Source organism: Vitis riparia, chromosome 3 (genome assembly GCF_004353265.1).
Source record: "Vitis riparia cultivar Riparia Gloire de Montpellier isolate 1030 chromosome 3, EGFV_Vit.rip_1.0, whole genome shotgun sequence".
NCBI lineage: Eukaryota > Viridiplantae > Streptophyta > Magnoliopsida > Vitales > Vitaceae > Vitis > Vitis riparia.
In genome coordinates this window covers 1,452,392-1,475,147 of record NC_048433.1, presented here as the reverse complement: position 1 = coordinate 1,475,147, position 22,756 = coordinate 1,452,392, and the positions used below count along the sequence as shown (strand labels likewise).

Genomic DNA, 22,756 nt, shown 5'->3' with positions numbered 1-22,756 from the left:
AGGCTTTCATCCCAAATGGATTTGAATGGGTTATGGAAAAAGCATTTCCACAGTGTCAAAGCAACGATCGGGAAGAATTCCCGATCGTTGCTTTGAGTCACTTTCTTCGTTCAGTTGATTACTTTTATGGATACCTAAAGAACACCCTGTACTTTTTCAGTGAAGTGAACAATAATTTCCTCTATGAGCACCAATGCAACATCGTTAGCATTGCTTTACGCCTTGATGGATAATTTAGTCTAACACATGATCTTATTAGTTAAGAGCCAAATATATGTTTGTACCCTCATTCAACAACGGGTTTTTTCCGCACACCTAAATGATCCAGATCAATGCTGAATTAGTAACATAGATTATAACCACACCACTGTTGCCCCCATCAACACAACCATTGGATATATATGGGGTTTTTCTGTATATCATTCAGCAAAATAATCCACCAACAAAATCAAAATCTATGTATGGAGTGGAAAAAAGAGGGGGCGAAAATGAAAGCCAAAAACAATGTCTGAATGGATTTATTTTTCCCTTTATATCATTCATGTTTGGGGCATACATGTATACTCCTACCAGCCAATAAGAAGAATCAAGATTTTCCTATTTTTATTTACAAAGCATTTAGCAGCCGAATAGAGATCCGCAAATTTCCCCACCCTTCAAAGCTCTCTCTAATCATGTTTGCTGTCACTGACCTGAACAAGACCTCACACATTCAAGGACATTTGCAAAAAACTAATCAAAAGGAGGATGGATGGATGAATCTGCAAAAAGGGTTGGAACTTTACAGGATAATTTTTATGACCAAGACAATGGGGTCCATACCATCAATCCCTGGACAAAATTCAATCAGACAGCATCATCCATGAGAAAATTGAAACTAACCTTGAAGGGTTTTTCCAAAAAGAAGCCATATTATTTGAGCAGCAGAAGAGGATGGCTACTACCTCCCAATGTCAAAAATTAGCCTGAAGAGAATTGACCCTGACATTGTGGTGATGTGATGTGATATACACAGGTCAATTGGTTAGTTTTGGAGAGACTCATGACAAATCAAAAGACCCCTGCCCCTCGCTGATCGCATACAGAAGTTTCTTGTACATGATTTCCTGGTTAAAGGAAGGCGATGGTTAGTGACAACAAATCCATGAGTTCCTGGACATCTTCACAATTCACAAAAATACCATACCTTGGTAGAGTACGGAGGAAGCTTGAGGTAATTAGCACATGTCATGACACTGGGCAAGTCATCATCCGCTGATTCCGATGGGCCAGAACTACCATTGGCTGCTGTGCTGACTGTGCTCGAAGAATGCTGCACCATGATATGCAAGTATAAATTCTATGAATATGAATAGTCAAAAGTTCATGTTGATCCTTAATGATAATTCATATTTGTTAAATAGTCAAAAATTCAAAAAGAAAATCCCAAGCAAATTTAGTTTTAACATGAATAACATTGCAGTATATTACAACTATCATCTCCCTTGCTATCTACTAAGAGAACAGGGGCAATAAATAGGTAAGGGTACTCTTGGAAATTTTTAGAGTAATAATGGGGGTAGTTACACATCCATTATAATTAATAAATGAGGAACATTACATATTATCTTGCTTGCTATCAAAAGGTATCTCTTCTTATATAACAAAATTAGAACCAACCCTTTCGAGGGGGAAATGTTTGGCAAATCCGGGATGGTGAAATGCAAATACGCCATATTAAAATGGTAAAACTACACTCTATAGAACCCAAAACATGCTCTCTCTCACAAGATATAAGATGAGATTCACCACCAAGAAACACATTTGGTTGGTGGGATAGGATACTCATAACATATTCGAGAAGTGGCGTGAAGCTCTAAATGGGAGAAGTTGGAGCTGCCAAGGGTGGAAGAAGTTGGTTTGTGGTGGAGTCTAAGGCGTTTGAGATTTCGGTTGAGGATGTGGGAGGGAAGCTGAAAGGATATATTTGGGAGAGAAGCAGAGGTATCCCCTCATGGATTAGATTCGGGGAGGTTAGTTTACATTGCTTATTGGACGTAGTTGAAGCTTGTTGTAGAGAGATCGATAACAGAAGTTGGGTTCTTGGTTGGGAGAAGGGGGGTAAGAAGTATAGGCTGGAGCATTGTTCAAATGAGGCAGGAAGGTTCATTCTATGCTCTGTCCGTGAAATCAAGACAAAAAAATTCAGCATTATCTTTCCATAAGGGAAGGGGCTGTCTAGAGGTTGGAATACTCTGGCCAAGAAGTTGAGAGGCCTTGGAGTGGTCCCTTCTGGAGGCTTAAAGGAAACCAGAGTTCCGAAGGTTCCATTGAGGGAGAAGGGGGGTCCAAAGGTTCTTTGGAGGGAGAAAGGGGTGGAGACAAATTCCTACGCAGATGTTGTAGAGTCGAAACCAGGAAGAATGGGTCATTCAATTTGGTTAGAGTTAGGGGAAAGAGAAGTGCGAGGAAGGTTAAATCAGATGAAACAGTGTCTGGTGGGTTGGTGCGCTGGTGGGGTAATAATACAGCTCCATTACTTGAGTTGGATTTTAAAGGGGAAATTTAGTGTTGCTGTGCTAGGCAGGGGACTCTTGCTGTTTGAATTTGAGTCACCAAGTGAGGCTGAGCGAGTTCTAGCGAGAGGCAAAAGGAGTATCAAGAAGAAATTTCTTATTTTGGATAGATGGAACCTAGAGGTGGAGTGTCTCTGCAAGGATTCCTTTGCTAAAGAGGCGTGGGTGCAGTGGGTCTCCCGCTTCACATGTGGAGTCGAGAGGAGTTTAAAAGAATCGGTGATGGGTGTGGAGGCTTTATTGCAGTGGATGAAGACACAACTTCTTTGACTGAGTTGCAATGAGCTAGGATCTTGGTGGAGCTTGTAGAAAGGGATTTACACCTAACACTGCTCAGATTGTCATGGGGTTGGGGTGCTATTCCTTTCATTTGTGGTGGGAAACTCCACCTTGTTTCATGCAGGTGGTGCCAACAGGAAGAAATTGCGGGGAGGGTGAATCAGGGATAGGAGAAGAAGAGGGGTGAAATCCATGCTGATTGCTATGGGAGTCAAAGGGAGAAGGCGGAGCAGTTGAACCTGCAGCTTGGGGTACAAGATGTGTCGTCCTATGGAGGCAACTCAACTGCTCTTCCTGTTGTGGTTTCTGACATAGAGGTTGAAGAGAGGATTAAAGTAGGTAAGCCTCCTTGCAGAGTCCAAGAGAGAGGGGTTGAGAAGTCATTTTTAAATAGATTGGGTGGACATGGTTTAGGGTCGGGTGGTTTCAGAAGTGGGCCGACTGGTTTGGGCCTTGGGGAGGCCCAGGGAAAAGAAAAGGAGCCTCAGGTGGTTTTGGGTCGAGAGGATGATGCCTTAAGGCCCATCACTTTAAACGCCTTAAAAGGGTGTTTAGTGGGCAGTGAAGAGGAAAATGTTTTGGGCCTTGGGCCCAAAGTTGTTGGCGCAGTGGGAGGAGGTATTCAAAAGGGCCAAAGTCTTCAGTCCTAAAATCTAAGGCACTAGAGGAGTCTTCGATTGGCAAGGCTAGAGAGGAAAAAGGAGACGAGGATCCTCTCGAAGGATTGTTAAGGGCCACTTTGTCGCTAGAGGCCCTTGAGGTGGTGGAAAGAGCGACATTTACTATGAAGCTCAGTTTGCAGAGGCAGATGTACGTCAACTCTCTTTCGTTCTTCGTGGGGGGTCGGGATCTCTCTTCTTCTACTCCTTCTAGGTTCGGTCGGACTGTAGTGAAAGGGGGGTCTCTAGGCAGGTTGGCCTCTGTAAATGGTAGGGAGGAGCAGAACCCACTAAGAATTATTTTGGCTAATGGCAGAACATGGGAGATGGCCTCTGAGGGGAGAAGTCTCTGGCTGAGGAGGGAGTGGGGGTGAGGATGAGGTGTTGCTTCAGGATTTAGAGGGAAAAGGTTGTCAATAGGATGACAATTGTTTGGTGAGGTTCAACAAGTTTATGGGATTTTCAACGGAAGGCTTGAGGGTGAAATTTTGAATTCGCTTCTAAGGACCAAGAGAAGAGAGAGTAGAGTAATAAGAGGGGAACAACAGGGACTACTAAGTTTGATCAAGAACTGAAAAAATTAGAGTGGTTCATTAATTATAATGGTGCAAGCAAGGGGAACAATTTGATCAGAGGAAGTGGGGCCAGACTCTCGACCCTTAGATGAAGATAAAAATTTTATCTTGGAATGTTAGAGGGGCTAATGACAAAAATAAAAAGAAGATAATCAAGGCCCTGATCAAGTCTCAAAGAGTGGATTTGGTGTGTTTGCCAGATACTAAAATTCAAGATATGTCCTTGGGGTTAGTGCCCAGTCTTGGAGTGGGAAGATTTTTAGGTTAGGGAGTAGTGAATGCAAGAGGGGCAGGTGATAGTCATCTAGGATAACAAAGTATTGGATTTAGTAGGTATGGAGGTGGGTCTCTTCTCAATTTCATGTCGCTTTAAAAATTGCGAGGATGGCTTCTTGTGGACCTTTATGGGGGTCTACGGACCTACCTTGAAAAGATACAGAGAATTTTTTTTGGGAGGAGTTAGGGGCTATTCGAGGGTTGTGGACTAACCCATGGTGTATTGGAAGGGATTTTAAAGTGATCATATTTCTTAGTGAGCATAGTAGAGAAGGAAGAATGTCTGCTTCCATGAGAAGGTTTTCGGAGGTGATTGATGAGTTGGCTTTGGAGTGGAGGGTTGAATGGTCAATCCATGTCAAAACTAGATCGGTTTCTGGTATTGGAGGATTGGGAGACTCATTTTAGCAAGGTGACGCAGTGTACTCTCCCAAGGCCAGTGTCTGGCCATGTTCCAATTTTGTTAGATGGGAGTGGGGTGAGGAGGAGACCAATTCCTTTTCGTTTTGAAAATATGTGAATGAAGGAGAAGGGGTTTAAGGAGATGCTGAAAGGCTGGTGGCAAGGTTTCAATTTCAACGGGACCTATAGCTTTATCCTGACAAAAAAATTAAAGGCTTTAAAAACCAATTTGAAGATTTGGAACAAGGATGTGTTTGGGAAAGTGGGGGTGAACAAGAGGCTAGCTCTGGACAAAGTGTCCTTTTGGCATGATCAGGAGCGGCTAAGAGCTTTATCCAGGCTGGAGTTAGAGGCTAGAAAGGAGGCTAGGGAGGATTTCAAGAAGTAGGTGCTAATGGAGGAAATTTCCTGGAGACAAAAATCAAGAGAAACGTGGTTGAAGAAAGGTGATAAGAACATGGGATTCTTCCATAGGATGGCAAATTCTAATAGGAGGAGGAATTGTTTGGCCAAGATCAAAATTAATGGTCTCTAGTTGACAGAAGAACAAGAGATTCAAAGGGGCGTGATTAGGGCATACCAGAATTTGCTATCTAATCCTGGTGGTTGGCGTCCTAGTTTGAATGGTTTGGATTTTGATAGAATTGGGGTTGAGGAGGCAGCCACTTTGGAGGAGGTGTTCTTTGTGGAAGAGGTTTACTCTATCCTTTCAAAGCTGAATGGGGACAAGGCGCCTAATCCGAATGGGTTCCCCCTCGCTTTCCGGCAATTCTATTGAGAATTCGTTAAAGATGAGATAATGGGTTTCTTCAAAGACTTTCATGAGGGGAAGATTTGTCAGAAGCCTAAACACCACATTCCTGGTTTTAGTTCCAAAAAAAGGTGGGGCAGACAATCTAAGAGACTATAGACCCCTCAGTTTGGTGGGAGGATTGTACAAGTTGCTAGCAAAGGTCTTAGCTAATAGGCTAAAGAAGATCGTGGGAAAGGTGGTGTCCTCATCCTAAAATGCCTTTGTTGAGGGAAGACAAATTCTTGATGTTGCACTAATCGCTAACAAGGCCATAGATTCTTTGCTGAAAATGAATAAAAATGGAGTGTTATGTAAGTTGAATATAGAGAAGGCATACGATCATATTAATTGGAATTTTCTATTGCTAGTAATGCAAAAAATGGGTTTTGGGGAGAAATGGGCTGGCTGGATTAGTTGGTGTATATCTACTGCAACATATTCGGTTTTGATTAATGGCTTGCCAACGGGTTTTTTTCACAACACTAGGGAGCAGAGGCAAGGAGACCCTCTATCTCCCTACTTATTTGTGATCGGGATGGAGGCCTTAAGTTGTCTCATAGATAGACCAACAAGGGGGGATTCTTAACAGGCTCTAGGATAAGGGGAAGGGGTGGTGACAGGTTTCAAATTACCCACCTGTTGTTCGCTAATGATACATTGGTTTTCTGTGATACTTCCCAGGAGCAGATGACTTTTTTGAGTTGATTGTTAATGTGGTTTGAAGCCATATCAAGGCTGAAAATCAATTTGGATAAGAGTGAAATTTTGTCGATGGGAAGAGTAGAGAATGTAGAGATGTTGGCCCTAGAACTTGGCTACAAAGTGGGAGCTCTTCCTTCCACTTATTTGGTGTTGCCGTTGGGTGCTCTGCACAAATCGGTGGTGGTTTGGAATGGTGTGGAGGAGAGGATTTGGAAGAGGCTAGCTTGTGGAAGAGGCATTTCATTTCTAGAGGGAGAATTATTCTCATTCGGAGCACTTTGGTTAGCATGCCAATCTATCTCATGTTTGATGCGTATGCCAAGAGTTGTTAAATTGAGACTTGAGCAAATCCAAAGGGACTTTCTTTGGGGTAGGGGAGCTTTGGAGAAGAGGTCCCATCTTGTAAAGTGGGCAAAATTGTTTGTTCAGATAAAAAGAAGGGTGGCTTGGGAGTTAGAAGTCTTTCTATTCTCAATTAGGCCCTTTTGTGCAAATGGAGTTGGCGCTTTGCAGTTAAAAAGGAGTCCTTGTGGAAGCTTGTTATTGGTAGGAAGTTTGGTGAGGAAGGAGGAGGTTGGAGTACCCATGAAGTAAGGGAGGGCTATGGGGTGGGGTTTTGGAAGGAAATTAGAAAGGAAGGCTCCTTGATGCTTAAAAATATTGCTTTTTCTGTGGGGGATGGTAGAAGAGTGAGATTTTGGAAGGACAAATGGTGCGGGAACGATACCCTTTGTGATTCTTTTCCTTCTTTGTATCCCTTAGCAGATTCAAAAGATGCGTGGGTAGTGGATTGTTGGGATTCCTTGGGGAAGAGGAGGGGTGGAATCCCTGTTTCTCTAGATCTTTCAATAGTTGGGAGGTGGAGGCGGTGGAGAGGTTCCTTTTGACTCTACAAGGAAAAAGACTAGTTTTTGGTTTGGAGGATAGGGTGGTGTGGAAAGAGACAAAGAATGGGAATTTTTCTGTTAAATCCCTTTATAGTACTCTTGAACCTAGATGTGCAGTCCTGTTTCCGTGGAACATCATATGGAGCCTTTGTGTTCTTACTAAGGTGGGTTTCTTTGCTTGGGAAGCTTTGTGGGGGAAGGTCCTAACCCTAGATCAACTCAAAAGGAAAGGGTGGAACATAGCTAATAGATGTTTCCTTTGTTGTGCTGAAGAGCAGACGATTAATCACATTCTTATCCATTGCTTTGAGGCGAGGGTTTTGTGGGAGCTTGTTTTTGCTATGTTTGGTGTTAAGTGGGTCCTTCCGCTTTCGACTAGAGATATTCTTCTAGGTTGACATGGTTCCTTTGTGGGCAAGAAGCATAAAAAGGCTTGGATGGCAGCTCCTCTTTGTTTATTTTGGATGGTTTGGAAGGAAAGAAACAAAATAGCTTTTGTTAATGAGGATATTTTGATTCAAAGAATGAAAAATTCATTTGTTTGTAATCTTTGGTCTTGCTCTAAGTTTTGTTTAGATGTAGGACCTTTACCTTTAATCAACTTTTTTGATTGGTTGGGTTCTAGATGAAGGCTGGTGAGTTTTTGCTTCTTTTTGTTCTTGCCTTTTGGCGAGCTTTGGGTTGCCTCTTAAGCACCCTTTTTTCTTAATATATATTTTCTCTGTGTTTATCTATCAAAAAAAAAAAAAATCACCACCAAGAAACCTTCAGATGCACCTAAAGGATCCTCATCTTCATGATGTTAGATAGTTTACTGATCTGTAGAAGTAAATAAATCCACCATATGCTATTTTGAATGAAATTGAACTCTAGGACAATACCTTTCTGACAATAGTCAGCTTTGGATTCAGCACTGCCAGACCACCAGGCGGCAGTCTAGGTGCGCCAGTGACGAACTGGCAGAAGGCCCGCTGCTGCTCTGGGTTGAATTCTCCCATAATCTCGAGTAACTGAAAAGGTCAGAAACAAGACATCATATGAATGAAATAAAGCAAAATAAAACCCCCTTGCATCAACTTTGTAAATCTAGAGAAGAAGCATACATTAATGATTGCAGGGCTCTTGGCAGTGTATCCATGATCGAACTTTATGTGATCAACAAGTGTCTCAGCCTGAATAGATGAAAATCATATTTTAACTACTATAATTCACAATACAGATTTCAAGCATGGCTTGTGTGAGGAAAGGTACACAATATAGAAAAGAGCAGATTACCTCCCACAACTCTCTTCTGCCACATAGCAAATAATCCAATTCATCCGGAGAGAATATTTGTAGAGATGTGATGTCAAAAACCTGATTGCAACAGAGGACGAGAATAAGTTCTATCACTCAAATATATAGACCACCACCACAAACTTCATCCAGAACCAGCAAGCCTCATCAGAATTATTTGGTGAAAATGTATTAAAATTAGAAACTTAATTTTTGGAACTCAAGAGATGGACTTAACAAAAACAGAAAAATCAAATAAGGACCAGCAGCGACATGTTTCATGGCAATGGCACCTCTTCAAATCTCAATAAGTAATCCAGTTAACCAGGTGTAGCAGAAAGAAGTCCCACATGAAATCCACAAATAACAAAGGAAGCTGCTAACCTGATTGAAACCTGATCTAAATGCTTCCATTTGCCGCATAATTCCAGTTTTAACGGTTGCATCAACGACCAAAGATATATACTCCTCCAAGTTATTAATATCCACCTGAAAAATAAAACAAATGAGGAGATCTTTCAGGAACATCTTTGCAAACAACACAAATATGCCAAAGGGGAAAAAAAATCCATCAAAATTTTGAAGAGGCATTCAAGAGGGTATGCAAATTACATTTTCTTCTCCTGGTTTCAAAATGTAGTCTGGATAACCAGGAAGAGTGAAATCCAGACAGAGATCTTCTATTGGCGCCCCACGGAAACATAAATTAGCAATCGCATCCTGATTATCACCACCCATTGATTCTAGATACTGTTTCCGACTAACAAGGACTTGTAGTTCTTGCAAGATCTTCCCAAAATCGGCATCAAAAGAAAGAATATCATGCAAATCAAGCTCCTACAAGAAAATGAGATACCTGAATGTCACAAACCAAAAGCACGCACGCGCACACACATAACTACAACAGCAGCAAAATGACAGCAACAAAACAGCAATTTTCAAAAATTTTGTTAATACTACGAAAGAAGTAAATTTAAGACAACACAATTAACATACTTGACCAAGCACAAGCTTGTAAAGTGCTGTCGATAATGGCAGGTCCAAGAGCCGCCCATCTTGAAGGGCTTTGGCAATCACACGCCCAACCAAGCGAAAATGTTCAATAACCTTAGAGAATTGGCTACCATCAGAAGCATCAGCATTTGGAGGCCAGGGCCGAGGGAACAACCCAAGGGGAGCTTGGACAATATCGCTGGCAGCAGGACTCAACCTAGAGATATTATCTGTTTTTCCATTTTTCAGTTCATCTCCATCAATTTCCATTGATTGTTTATCTGGTGAAAAATTTGACCTCCACATGCCAAGCCCAACCTTCTGTAGGTCGTGACTTAGAAGGGTATAGAACTCCAATGTAGGACCTAATCCAGTGCCAACTTCACCAAAATATTCTACTTCAAGAACAGCCTTTTGGCTAGAATACATCTCCATGACTTTTGCAGCAGAGTCTAAAATGCGGTTTCTTGAGACACGAACTTTTTGGCGCTGCAATCTCCCAATTCTTTCATTTGTTGATCCATGACCATCTGCACCTTGTTGCTGCTGGAGCCGATATAAAGCACGTGACAATCCAAAAGCAGTTGAGTAGAAATACTGTCGCCGGGTCTCAAAAGGAAACAAGAATGGACATGCTTTTGTCACCTGGTAACACCACGAAGGAAGACTACCACTACACAGTGCAAGAGCATCCTGGATTTGGCGGGCCAACTTCGGAGTCAGCTTGCTATTGATAAATTCCTCATATGGAACCCTGGCACCAGTTGCACTAAGCTCATCTAGACAAGAAATCTTCCCTTCAGAGAAATCATCAGATACTGCCTGGACTCTTAAGCGAGGCGCAAGTTGGTTCAAACCCTCCAGTACCCGCAACAATGCCATTATATTATAAGTAGGATTAGATTTTTCCAAATCACAAGGAAGTTCACCCTGCAAGATGCTATCTAGGAGCGACATTCGATGCAGTGACATGTCAGTATTAGAACTAGAACCAGACCCAGCTCTGGTAGATCTTGACTGGGTAGCAGAATTTGATCCTCCTACCAAAGCTCTGTCAGCTTGAGCGTCTGCCCTTTGGTATGTGATAGTATAAATATCACTCCACAACCTGCTACCATCACTAGATATAAAATCACTGCCATTATATCTTTCATCATCGTCCTCATCTAGCACAAGTTGACGTTGGATGGCCTGATAAATTGTTAAGTGCCTATTAAGCTGCTTCCCGCCTGCAGAAAATATTAATCTCGGAGGATCACTAGAACCAAATAGAGGGCGTCCATGCCGATCTCTGCCTCCCCTGATACCTCTACCATTTGCAGATGCAAGTCCTGCCATTGCAGCAGCAGCAAATGACATTGCCCCCCTTGAACCAAAAGAGTTCCCACTCCTAAACTCAGTGGAGTCCAAACCCTTAACTGCAGCAGCTCTGCTACTAGAACCGGAAGCTGCATTGGTCTGACTATCACTTGTTGCAGGAGCATTATTACTATCTTCAGCTGAGTCACCCAATTTCACATCATGCACTTTGTCTGGCATGCAAACAGGTAGGGAATCATCTCTTAGCACCTGGAAAAATAACATGGTAGAAGTCTATTAGGAACTTATTATCAGAACAGCTCAACAATAAGAAGCGTTGGAAGTTTAATTGTTAGACAACTACTTTTTCATTTGTTTTCACTTGGTGTATTATTGTTATCCACCAAAAAGAAATTGCCCAAAAACTCAACATCGTTCTCGCTAGATATATAGGATGAAAGGGCTTGCAAAATCTAAATATTATTCTGTCCAGACACATGGGATGACAATGCAAGTCCATGCAAAAGACCAGCACCCCACACAACCACTCCAACATACCACAAAAGGAGGAGAAGAAAAAGAGGACGCGGGGAACCAACAACAAACCCAGAGGATAAAAAAAAAAGAATCTTCTGCCTTCAAAATATGCTAACAAGAAAATAGGTACTTTAATCAAGATAGCAAGGAACTGAAGAAACATCACAAATACCCGTTAACATTAGGGTTTCATGTTCTGCATCATCAGCAGAACAATTTTGAAACTGTGATGGATGGTTGGAGTAAATTAAATAGCCTCTGCATGCAAAAGGTAATGCTAGGAGACACTAAAAATATTTTATAACATACATCATCATGGTCATCATCTTCGTCATCTGAGATATCATCATCTTCAATAACTAACGCATCATCAATCTCAACAGGAGATATATCCAACTCTTCATCCTACATAGCAAAAACCCCCAAAAAGGTTAATAAAGCATGAATGACAGCATCATTGTTCAAAAGAAAGGTGTAAAACTTCAAAAAGGAACATAGACAATGGCAATGACTTAAACCACAAAGCCTCAAAACATTCCAAACAACATTAACAGGAACAAGCAAATGTCAAGAAATATGAAACATGTATAAAAAAACTTCAGGAAGCCAAAGCACAAGTCTACTAGCAAATAGCTAGTGGCATGAGGTAATTAAATATAGGCAATAAAGCTCCAAAATATAACAATAAATTTAAAATGTTGAATAATTTATCAGCCTTCAATCCCACCAAAGCCCTGAACTTTACACAGCTCCTCCATGTAAACGAATTACCAAATACATATAATTAGCAAAACAAAATCTACAAAAAACTAGGCAATGAAATACAGCTACAGATGGTGTATCACATGTCCACAGTAAGAATAGCCCTAATAACATAACTTTTCTCAAAATCGTTTTCCACTTATTTAGTTGTCATTAAGAAAAATGTACACTCATGGGTTTTATTTCAAATCCAATTCCTTTCACATAATATTTTCTATAAACTGATGCTTTCTTTACATAAATTTGTTTTTCTGTTATATCTGTTTCAAAATTCATACCTTTTGTTGTTTCAAAATGGTGTTTTCCTTTTATCTTTGTAGGTAAAGAAGTGCCTTTCAAGAAAAGTTACCTATGTTCTCAGATTTCACTTCATAAACTACGAGCAGCTATCAATATTTTTTAATAGATTCAATAATCCTGTGTATTGCTATTGTCCTAAATAAACTAATATTCATAGTTTTAAAAGGTGTGCCCAGGCACATGGCAGCATGACGAGGGACTACCTATGGCCTTGCCTAAGGTCAGGCATAACCTAGTCAAAGAGGTGCAGCTTGGGGGTGAAAGGCGTGCACCTTGAGATAGGTGCAAGGCTCTCTGAAGGCACACCTGTGTGCTACTTTTCCCCCCTCCTGGCCATAAAGGAGTCATATTGACTAGTTTTTTTATAAAAAAAAATTAAATAAAAAAAAGGGGGGATACGACATCTAGGACTGACATGATTTTTTTTTAAAAGGCAGCATTAAAACATCATCATTGGGGTGAAATTAAAAAAAAATTAAAGAAAAAATAAAAATAAAAGCACCAAAGTTAGGGAAGAGTAGGAATAAGAATAGCTGAGAAGAAGAAGAAGAAGAAGAAGAAAAGAGAGAGAAAAGGTGTCACATACTTGGTGGCTGCGGGCAGTTCTCAGAGAGGGCTCATTTTTCTCTTCTCTTCCAATGCACAGTGGCCTCACGACCCTATTCAAAATCTTATGTCCCTAAAAATTACTTCAAAATTTTTTAAATTTGAGATAGTAAAAAATTTTTAATGCCTTGATTTTTTAAAAAAATCATTCCATTTTCAATGTAAGCCTCTAAGAGTCCCTATACTTTATGTAGAAGTTACTAGCATTTTCTGTTTTTAAAAATAGAAAACAAGAAGTGCATCTAAATACACACTTATTATTTAATGATAACTTTATAATTATAAAATGAAGATCTAATTGAAACTACTTTTTTTTCTTTTTTTCTTTTTTTTTTTTATAGGTAAAACTACTTATTTATCTTTTTCTTTTTATTTAACAAGATACTATGCATTATTTTTATTTTTTTACTATCCATTTATTATGATAATTGTATAATGAAAGTTTAAATTGTGAAACTATTTATTTATCTACATGTTTTTTAAAATTTTATATTGAATTATGTAATATTTCTATTTTATTTTATTAATTTATCCTCTATTTATCTATTTCAGTTTACTTATTAGTCATTAACTTATTTATTTATCAATCAATTATTGTGAATATATATTCCTCTACAACATTAACATAAAATTATATATGAACCTCGGGTGAGATGGAGACAATTGGCAACCACCTTTAAAAATTTATCAAAGGCACAAAGGAATGCGCTCCAAGGCCCAAACTGTAATTTGGCATTCTCTGGATGATAATGGGCTTAGTTGGAATCTTATTTAATTCAATATGGGTTCAACCTAGAGAGTACTTTCCAGAAATCAAATTATGGTCTCAATGGTCATAAGTCTTTTCAGTCATTAATATTGTCATTTTCCTAGTCTTTTATGTGGTCTAGTAGTCAATCCAAGTTTTTGTTATTTTCAAGTTGCATTACTACTCTGCAACTAGGTCCAAGGAGTTCTAAGCCCCTAGAAAAGTTCTATATAGTAGTTGATTAGTCTTTTGAAAGAATCAATGAATGAATTATGAAATTTTCGGCAGCTACTATTTTCTTTGTGTGATAAAAAGAGCACTTGGGTGTGAAGCCTAAAGGTTTCTAAGAGCGATTCCTAGGGCTTTTCAACTATACCACTACTCTCCTTGCATCAGGGTGCACCTCACTTCCTGTCCTGCATCAGGGTGCATCACACTTCATTGAAGGTTGTGCCTTGGGCTTTGGCTCACTTTGCACTTAAAGTGCACCTCATGCCTTTTAAAACTGCTAATATCATTAAGCAACCACTTAATTCACATACGGAACATAGAGAGCACTAGTCTAACTTCTTTCATGGAGGCAGTATGCCAGTATCCAATGCTTAGTGACAAAAAAGTACTAGGCCACTTGCTTAGAGCCATAAGGAGACTATAGCCTTCTTGATCTTCTCAAACAACTTTTAAGTTAACTAGGCTACATCAGCATCATAAGGATACCATAGTCTTTATGACCTACTTAAGGAACTTTAGTCAACTAGGCTACACCAGAATCATATGCACTTGCCAAACTTGATTAAATACCATAAAATCCTAAATCTATTCATGTATTTATATTGTCAAAAACTCATTTCACTTCTGATTGCCGTCAGTCATCATAACCACAAATGAAATTTTTATCTCCTATGTTACATGGGTTCAAGTACGGGTGTCAAATGCAGGTATGTGTCTAGATGTCTTATCCTTTGCATCCTAAAATCTTATGACACAAGGATTCGGCTGAAAAGGTCCTCAACTATAGGTGTAGACACTTAGATACAACATTAACGAAAAATAAATTCACAGTAAATAACAGTAAGGGAAGTCATCTATAATACTACATGCTTCATGGTAGTTGGATAATATATTTATATATTTTTTCTATTTTAATAAGATGCTAAGTGTTTGATAAGAAAAATCTTACTAATTTATAATACTACATGAAGAACCTATTTATCATGTCTTTTATTTTAATAGAATGCAAGAAAAATCTTTAAAAATACCACATTATTAGTAACCTTTTATTAGTTTAAAATTTTTAAATTTATGTCAATTTTGTAATTAAAAACTTCTAATGCATTATATATTGATAAAATATAATTCATATTTAATTTTTTTCTTGTGAAAACTTTGACTTCTTTTATATTAATTATTATAATTTATATCTAAACTTTTTAAGATATTAATTTTGATATTTTATGTTATTAATTGCTACATTTATCTTTCAATTTTATATGATAAAAAATATTACATTTATCTTTAAATTTTATCTATTATAATTTTCTTTTTAAATTAAGAAATAGATAAAATACAAGAGTTAGAAATTAATTTAAAAATTCTTTATTTTTATTACAATTTATTTTTTTGATAAGCATATCTACATGGGTATTTTGGCTGAAAATAAATGTTTGTGTGTCCGGTTATTTCTTTCTCATAGAAATCATAATTTATTAAAGGGGATGAAAGAGTAAAAACAGAGGAAGAGGTTTCATTAAGCATGCAGAAAGCCAACAAACCAAGGTGGAATGTCCTATGCAGTTTTCTAGAGTTAATACTCGACACTTGGCACAATATTGCCTTCATCTTGAAATCCAATAATGGCTTCCTTTAATAAGAGAGGGTCCAATAACCTCCTACCCCTTTGTTTGCATATTTAATTACATTCAACTTCAAGTTGTCTAAGCCTATCAAAAAAGAAATTACATTCAATTTGTCTCTCCTAATTGTGAAACAAACCCTTTTTAAGGATTCTTTCCTTAGGGAAGACAAATAAAGGTCCTACTCAGTCCTCCAACTTTGTTTCCCTTACCTGAAATTCTACATATGGAGCACCAAAGTTGATGGCACCATCACGACTCCTAGATATTCTATCAATTCTAGATTTTCAGGGTTTCAAGGGAGCAAACCTCAAACCTAAGCTTCATCACCTTTTGCAACAAAGAGCTATAATACCCGAAGCCTTGGCTGAGCAGGAGACCCTAGCCAAGATTTTACTATCTATAAGAATAACACAATGCCTAGAGTCAAAGGCTGAGCAAAAGACTCTAGCCAAGATTCTCCCTTCTCCAAGGATTAAATAAAGGGCTTGTTGACAACTCAAAGTAAATGCTAAGTTAGAAACCACACAGTGGATGCTCTCTATCAAAGAAAGCAAAGGATTCAGCCAATTGTGTTGTACACAGAGATATACAACTGTTTTCCAGCCAATGGAAATGATCTCAGACCTTGTTCTCCAACCTATTGTCCCAAAGAGATTTTGAACTTCTTCTTTGGGGCACATTTGCAATGTCAACCCTCTTATGAGCCATAGTTCAGAGCAAGCTTTGAATTTAGGAGCTTTGAAAAACCAAATGAGTCTAATGAAGGTCTCCACTTCTGGGAACCAAACTTCAGCAAATGGATGAGAAGGATCTTTAGTCTAAAGTCCACACTCTAAAATCCAAAGACTAGAAGAGACACAAGCAAACTCAAAACCTAGAAGAAGGGCTAAACAGTGGAGAGGCAGATAATTCAACTGTCACAAAACAATTTAGTAGCATATGCAACCCAAACCACACAATCTGGTATAAAGTTAAGGTACATTTTGATCTCCACATTCTGTTGCTGATAAAATTAAATTGGGGACTAAAAGCATGTTAATGAGAACCAGAAAATGTCAAGGACAAACATCGCCAAGTTAGAACATTTATTTTGAATTATTGACAGTAATAGAGGCATTTTATTAGTCCAGAGTAATATACAGCATACCTCAGAACTAGAATCTCCCACAGGTTTCAGCTGTGCATCTTTATCTAGAGATGCCCTTCTACGAGCTGCATTTCTTGTTTGAGGTCCTCTTGCATCCTCCTGGGCAGGTTTGAAAACTGCTTTACCCTTGCCCTTTGATGAGCTTGGGGTTTTCTCCAGTGGAGGTTCTTTTCTAGCTGTGTCAGCTATATTCACAGATGTTCTGGATCTAGTGGAATGACGACGAGCAGTGGAAGCAGGAGTAGAAGTAGATGGCGATGAAGCACCAGCCCCAGTTGGCGTGGTCCCAGACTCTGAAATTCCTGCAGATGCTGAGGGCTTCTGCCCAGTGTCACCACGTTGAACTCGGGGCCAAAGAAAGTCCTCAACAGCTGCTAAACTAGCTAATGGGTCAATCAGTACAACATTGGAAGAATAATCGCGGAGAGATTTTTCCCCTTGGGCTCGACAAAGCCGCAGTTTGAATGGTTGAGACAATGCACTTAGTCCAGAAGAGAGACGTGCATTTCCGCTAGAAGATCTAGATGAATGGCTAAGCACCACTGGAAAACGTTCCAATGAGGATAAAGCATTTTGAAGTTTCTGAACTAAGACAGTCATAGGAGCAGCATTCCTTCCATCAATATTGGATGGAAGGGCAATTGCAACAAAAGACTTAAATCTTTTAAGTGCTTGGGTCCGAAACTTGGACAGATTAGCCTCTGAAATTCTCTCCTTAGAGAAGTGTCCACAAGAAAAATAGTTCAGCAAAGCAGCAACAACTCCACTACCAATAAACTCAAAGGTGGATACACCATCCCCTTTGCTTAGTTCAGCTAACATCTCGGATAACACTGCAGTCAAATTCTCCTCTTTATTAGTAGATGTGTCAATAAGGCGATGCCCAGAAGCTTTAGACTTTCCCTTTGCTTTGGTCTTGTGATCATCAATTCCAGAACTCAACCTCATGCAAAGATTCTTTAAATGTAGAAGATCATCCGTAACTCCAGCTTCAGCACAGCCAGGATCTGAAGGGAAGTACTTGTCTTTGAAAGCTTTTGCACATGCACTTACTGTTGTGCGAAGATTAGAATTAGAAGTGGGAATTTCTACCGAACTTGGAGGTGAACCAATAGTTACAGAAACAGAAGTTTTGGGTTCTTCCAAGGAATTTGCATCTGGATTTGGGTTACCACCACGTTTTCGATAACGCCTAGACCGTGATGTTCCAGTTATAGAATCATTATCCTTCTCATTGGAAGATGGTTGAACAGAAACTGCATTTTGAGACCCAGCCAAAATTAATGTATCTATAGCATGAACAACACCTTCCCTCACAAACATCTTGGAAAACGTCCCAGGAAGTTTTTCCATCAGGATCTCAGCTATTTGGAGGGCAGGAACCAAGACTTGAGGATCTTTCCATGCTAAAACACCAGCTAAGAAACTAGAATCAAGTAATAAACAATGCATAAGCATTTCCAGCATTCTAGTAACTACCTTTGAAATAAATAAAAATATATATACATATATATATTTGAAATGGAAGTACCTTGATATGTTTGTCGCACTAATCAAAGACTGGATCATATCTGCGGTGCTGAAGTACATTAATTTTCCAATAACTGACAAACATTTATGGCGAACAGGGCCATTCACACTGGATCCATAGATCTGGTTGACAAGAAAAAATACCAATAACTAAAGAAACTATGAACTGTATGCTGCTAACCAAGTGAACTAGAAAACTTACCTGTATTAGAACAGGAAGAAGGTCCATTCCAAATTGCTGCAGAAGCTCGGGCTGATCATTTAATAGTTTCTCACGAGCAGAAACCTCAGGCACATTTCCGTTGACATCTTCCTGTTTCCCAGAACTGCTAGATGGAGCCTTCTTCACAAGAGTCCCTTTAACAAGAAGATTGGAGCTAGCTGGAAGCGAAATGATTCCTTCTGGAAGTGGAGGCAGCAGCTCATTTGCAAGGTTAACAATCTCAAAAATCTGAGGGGAATTAAAACCAAAATTCACACACAACAAAGAAGTGTTTTCAGGTTCAATACCATCATCTAAATCTGCTATCCATCAACATTTAAGACATAAAATAACCGAAAACTATAAAAACCTGATTAAAAACGTTTTAAAGGAAATTTTATCCAAAAAATAATAAAGACAAGAAGTATCAATAAAAAAAATTGGGTGTGATAGCAAAAGACTTGCAACGTGGTTGACTGAAATGGACCAACTAGAATTTTAAACAGCACAATTTATCCTCCATTTTTTATTCAATCATTTAGAAGCAGCAGTACATGCAAGAAGAGTGCGCAAGTACCTGCTCAGGTGGTCGACTTATAGCAGGTGAAACAGATATGCTTGCAACAAGGCCAGAACCTGATAATATATCTTTAAGAATGCCACTGATACCTAGGAGAAGCAGAGTTTTGGCTCCCAAAGGAGACCCACTTGCACATGTAGAAAGAAGTCGGATTAACCCCTGCATGCCTTACAAGTCACATTTGGAGCCCGAAGAAAACCTTTGATGTGGAATTTTGAAAATAAAAGTTGTATCTACCGTGTACGTCGGCGTGCTAAGGGATGCCTGCCCACCCCCAGAATTACTGGTGGAAATGAGAGAGGCAGCTTGGTCAACTAGTCCATGATTGCATAGTTCATCCAATTTATCCGGAGATGAAGCAAATGCTTCAGCAATTCGAGTCAAGCAAACAGAAGCATGTTCTAACACCTAGAAACCAAAAATCAACAAAGAAGAAAGAAAAGACACATGAGGAAGAAACAAAAACTGTAACAGGATCATAAGTTCCGTAGTAGAACTACAAAATGACAAACTTACCTTAGCATCATGATACTGCAGAAGGTTCGTCAACAGAGGGACAGCTTCCATCACAAAGTCAGCTGCATCTGAAGGGAGTTTCTTGCACATATTTGCAGCAGTAGACAAGGCCACTCGCTGAAACAAATAGTAAAAGGAGATAAATTACTTGATGATCCCACAAAATATAAAACAGTATTCTGCCCTCAGCGTGCATAATCAACAAAAAGGTTAAAAATAATATACACACACAAATTTAAATGGCGATTTACCTGGACCCCCGTGGAGAAGAAATCCAGATAAGAAAGCACTGCCATGAGTGCTCCAGCTCGCAAGCAGGCAGTTGGGTGTTCCTGAGATATCTTCTTAAGAGCTTGCAAAGACTGTTTCCATCACAACAACCATAAATACTATAAGCAGGCAGGCAATGGGAAATTTTTTGTAACATTGACATCATTATGGCAATAAAATTTGGCAAAGGAAGCAAAATCAAACATCAAACACAAAAAAAAAAAAAAAAAAAATCTTAAAGTAATTCACCAAATGCAGCATTCCAAGTACAAGGAGAATAGCAATATTGGAACTGTCCATCAACATTTGATTTACAATTGTTTTGTATTTGTTTCATGCTGAAAGATATATTCACCTGTTCAGCCAAGTCCATATACTCAATTGTGAGTAACCTAGCACAGAAGCATGAAACTGCACCATAATGCACTACTGCTGCACATGAAGAAGGCAGCACATCACATAAATGGGTCAATGCCCGGGCCGCAAGAAGCATAATATCGGGATTGCTCTCATGATTGAGCAAACCCACGAGCACCGGCACGAAGGAATCCACTGAAAATGTACTGAGTGACTCCTCAGTACCAATGGAAAGCATCTCACAAAGCTGTGTCAAGGCCTCCACCTGCCTTCCCTCTTCACCATCCGCCCTCAACCCCGACAAAATCTTCTTCAACCGGCCGCTCTGGTGAGAGGAAGACGCGGAGCCCATCGCAGAAGACGGCAGCAGATCATCCAACCCAGCCCCTAGTTTACGAAGCAGCCCTTGGAGGGCACTGCTAGCAGAGGTGAAATTCTGATGCAAAATTCCGGCACCGCCTTCGCTGTCATTGTCATCGTCATCGCCACCTCCCCCACCATCTATATTCAAGCCTAATGCCCTCTCCGCCGCTTCTCTGTCCCTATCCCTGTCCCTGTCCCTGTCCCTAACCCTAACTTCATGCTCCTTCTCCTTTCCTTTATCGGAATTATCTTTATCACCGCCCTGATTGCGACCACGGCGGCCACGGGCAGCAGAACCGGAGGATTCATTGGTTGAGTCCATGGGGGTAGACGAGGCCAATGAGTCTTGAGACCTAGACACGCGAGAGCGAGTCGAGATCGATGAAATTGGGATCGTCGAAGAAGAAGAAGAGGAGATACGAGGTCGCTTGCTCGACCGGGTGGTGGGTCCAGAAGAAGGGGCTGCTGAGGACGCCTCCGCCCGCTTGCGGCTCCGAGTTTCCATACAAAAGCCCCCACCCCTCAAATCGGACGGTTGCTCGCCACCGGAAAAGCGGCGATCAGACGGCACCCGATCCACGATTCCCCACCATCTTCAAAACCCCACCAACAAAAACAATCCCCAAGATTCAATCTTTCCCTCCCCACCTCAACCACACCAAAACCCCAGATCACAAACCCTAGATTCCTCCCAACCCAGACACCAATCAGCTCCCACAACACCAAAACCCCCCAAATCACAAACCCTAGGCTCTCCCACCCAAACTCCCCCGATTCAAACAAACAACTAGGTAATTCTTAAGCTAATTAAGCATAGGTTCCGATTCACAAACAAAGGTAAGTCCCCAAGAAAGAGAAAAGAGAAACAAAACAATACAGAGAATTAGAGACGAATAGAAACCCTAGCCATCGCTCTTCAATAAAGAACAATAGAGACTATTTTCCAATTTTTCATTCACACACCCACATGTATAAACCCATATATATATATAGCTATAAAACATACATGAGTTTTGTAGACACATATATATAATATATGAAATTGTGAATAAAGATCAAAGGTGGGTTTGATTTGCATGGATGGCGGTGAATACTTCTCCCACAAAAGGCGTCTTTATCGGGTAATGGTTTTGATGGGGTTGTGCCAAGTAGACCCTAATGGGTCTCCTATGTGTAGCTTTTTCATTGGTCTTCTCCCTTTTGTACATTTTTCCTCTTTTACTTTATTTTTTCGCCTTTTGCTGCTTTCACACGCTACTTTTCACAACTCCCTCCTCCACCTCTACCGTGGGTGGCAGAGTTGGAGTGATAATGGAGAGTCATGGAGAACCGTTGGGTCATTGGATTTTTCTAAGGTAGGGTTGGGTGGCCTTTAGTCTCTACTCTGCTTTGCTTGGCCACCATTGCAAAAATCAAACTTATATCATTATTTTAGATAAATTATAAAAATCACTTATATATATGTTTTTTAAACTTTGTTTCTTTTAAATAAACATATTATATAAAAATTTATGAAAAATATAAATTTTTATATCAATGTTTTTTCATTGAATTCTGATGAAAAATATTAATATAATGATTTATTTTAAATTTTGGTATAATTTATAAATGACCTTGAATAATACTGGGATCAAATTAAGATACCACAAGACGTGCCAAATTTTCCTATAATTGTTCTCTAGACTCCACTTGTGCTCCTTTTCAATAACGGTATCTTACCTAGATAATAGACATAGATAATGAATAAGAGAATGTAAATAATACTAAAGATTTTGCACTCCATTTGAATAACGAAATTTTGCTTAAATAGTCGACACAAATAATAAATAAGAGAATATTAAATATTTGAACAATAGGTAAAATCAACATTGTCAATACAGTATAAAAATTATTTTTTTAGAATGTTATTTGAATAACAATATTTTACTTAGATAGTAAGCATAGGTAATAAATAAAATAATATTAAAGATTTTGCACCCCCTTTGAATAAGAGTACTTTGCCTAAATAGTCAACACAAATAATAAATGAGAAAATACTAAATATTTGAATCACATCTATTCATCCCATGATCTTAAATCAACAGACCTCGTTATAGCATAAAAATGGTTTTTTGAGAATGTCATTTGAATAACGGTGTTTTAATTAGATAGCAAAGATAGATAATAAATAATAAAAAATACTAAAGATTCTATGCTTCATTTGAGTAACCGTATTTTATCTAAATAATCGATACAAATAATAAATAAGAGAATACTAAATATTTGAACCGTATCTATTCACCCCGTG

General features: G+C 39.3%; 1 protein-coding gene across 5 annotated transcripts; it reads right to left on the bottom strand.

Moving 5' to 3' along the window:
• Nucleotides 1–489: 489 nt before the first annotated feature.
• Nucleotides 490–21,474, bottom strand: LOC117911139 (E3 ubiquitin-protein ligase UPL3). 5 transcript variants are annotated; one of them, XR_004650843.1, is made up of 19 exons: nucleotides 20,105–21,474; nucleotides 19,731–19,841; nucleotides 19,480–19,596; nucleotides 19,201–19,371; nucleotides 18,961–19,122; nucleotides 18,384–18,632; nucleotides 18,183–18,304; nucleotides 16,652–18,077; nucleotides 11,542–11,637; nucleotides 9,400–10,965; nucleotides 9,016–9,240; nucleotides 8,788–8,892; nucleotides 8,404–8,484; nucleotides 8,232–8,300; nucleotides 8,010–8,138; nucleotides 1,187–1,312; nucleotides 945–1,106; nucleotides 786–831; nucleotides 490–692 (listed from the first exon to the last, which is right to left on the bottom strand). XR_004650843.1 is itself a non-coding variant. In XM_034825345.1 (17 exons), the coding sequence occupies exons 1-17, from the start codon at nucleotides 20,972–20,974 to the stop codon at nucleotides 1,041–1,043; spliced, it is 5,691 nt and encodes a 1,896-aa protein (XP_034681236.1). In that variant the 5' UTR covers nucleotides 20,975–21,474; the 3' UTR covers nucleotides 490–1,040. The 5 variants fall into 5 exon arrangements, 1 of the variants encoding a protein (XP_034681236.1); XR_004650841.1 differs by having other exon boundaries at nucleotides 786–1,106; XR_004650840.1 differs by lacking the exon at nucleotides 786–831 and having other exon boundaries at nucleotides 883–1,106.
• Nucleotides 21,475–22,756: the final 1,282 nt, after the last annotated feature.

Coding starts and splice junctions, on each gene's coding strand:
- LOC117911139 (XM_034825345.1), bottom strand. CDS start 20,974: ATGGAAACTCGGAGCCGCAAGCGGGCGGAGGCGTCCTCAGCAGCCCCT. Junction 8,485..8,787: donor TTAGATCAGGTTTCAATCAG/GTTAGCAGCTTC, acceptor TGTTGCAATCAG/GTTTTTGACATCACATCTCT. Junction 8,139..8,231: donor AGAGCCCTGCAATCATTAAT/GTATGCTTCTTC, acceptor TGACCTTTTCAG/TTACTCGAGATTATGGGAGA.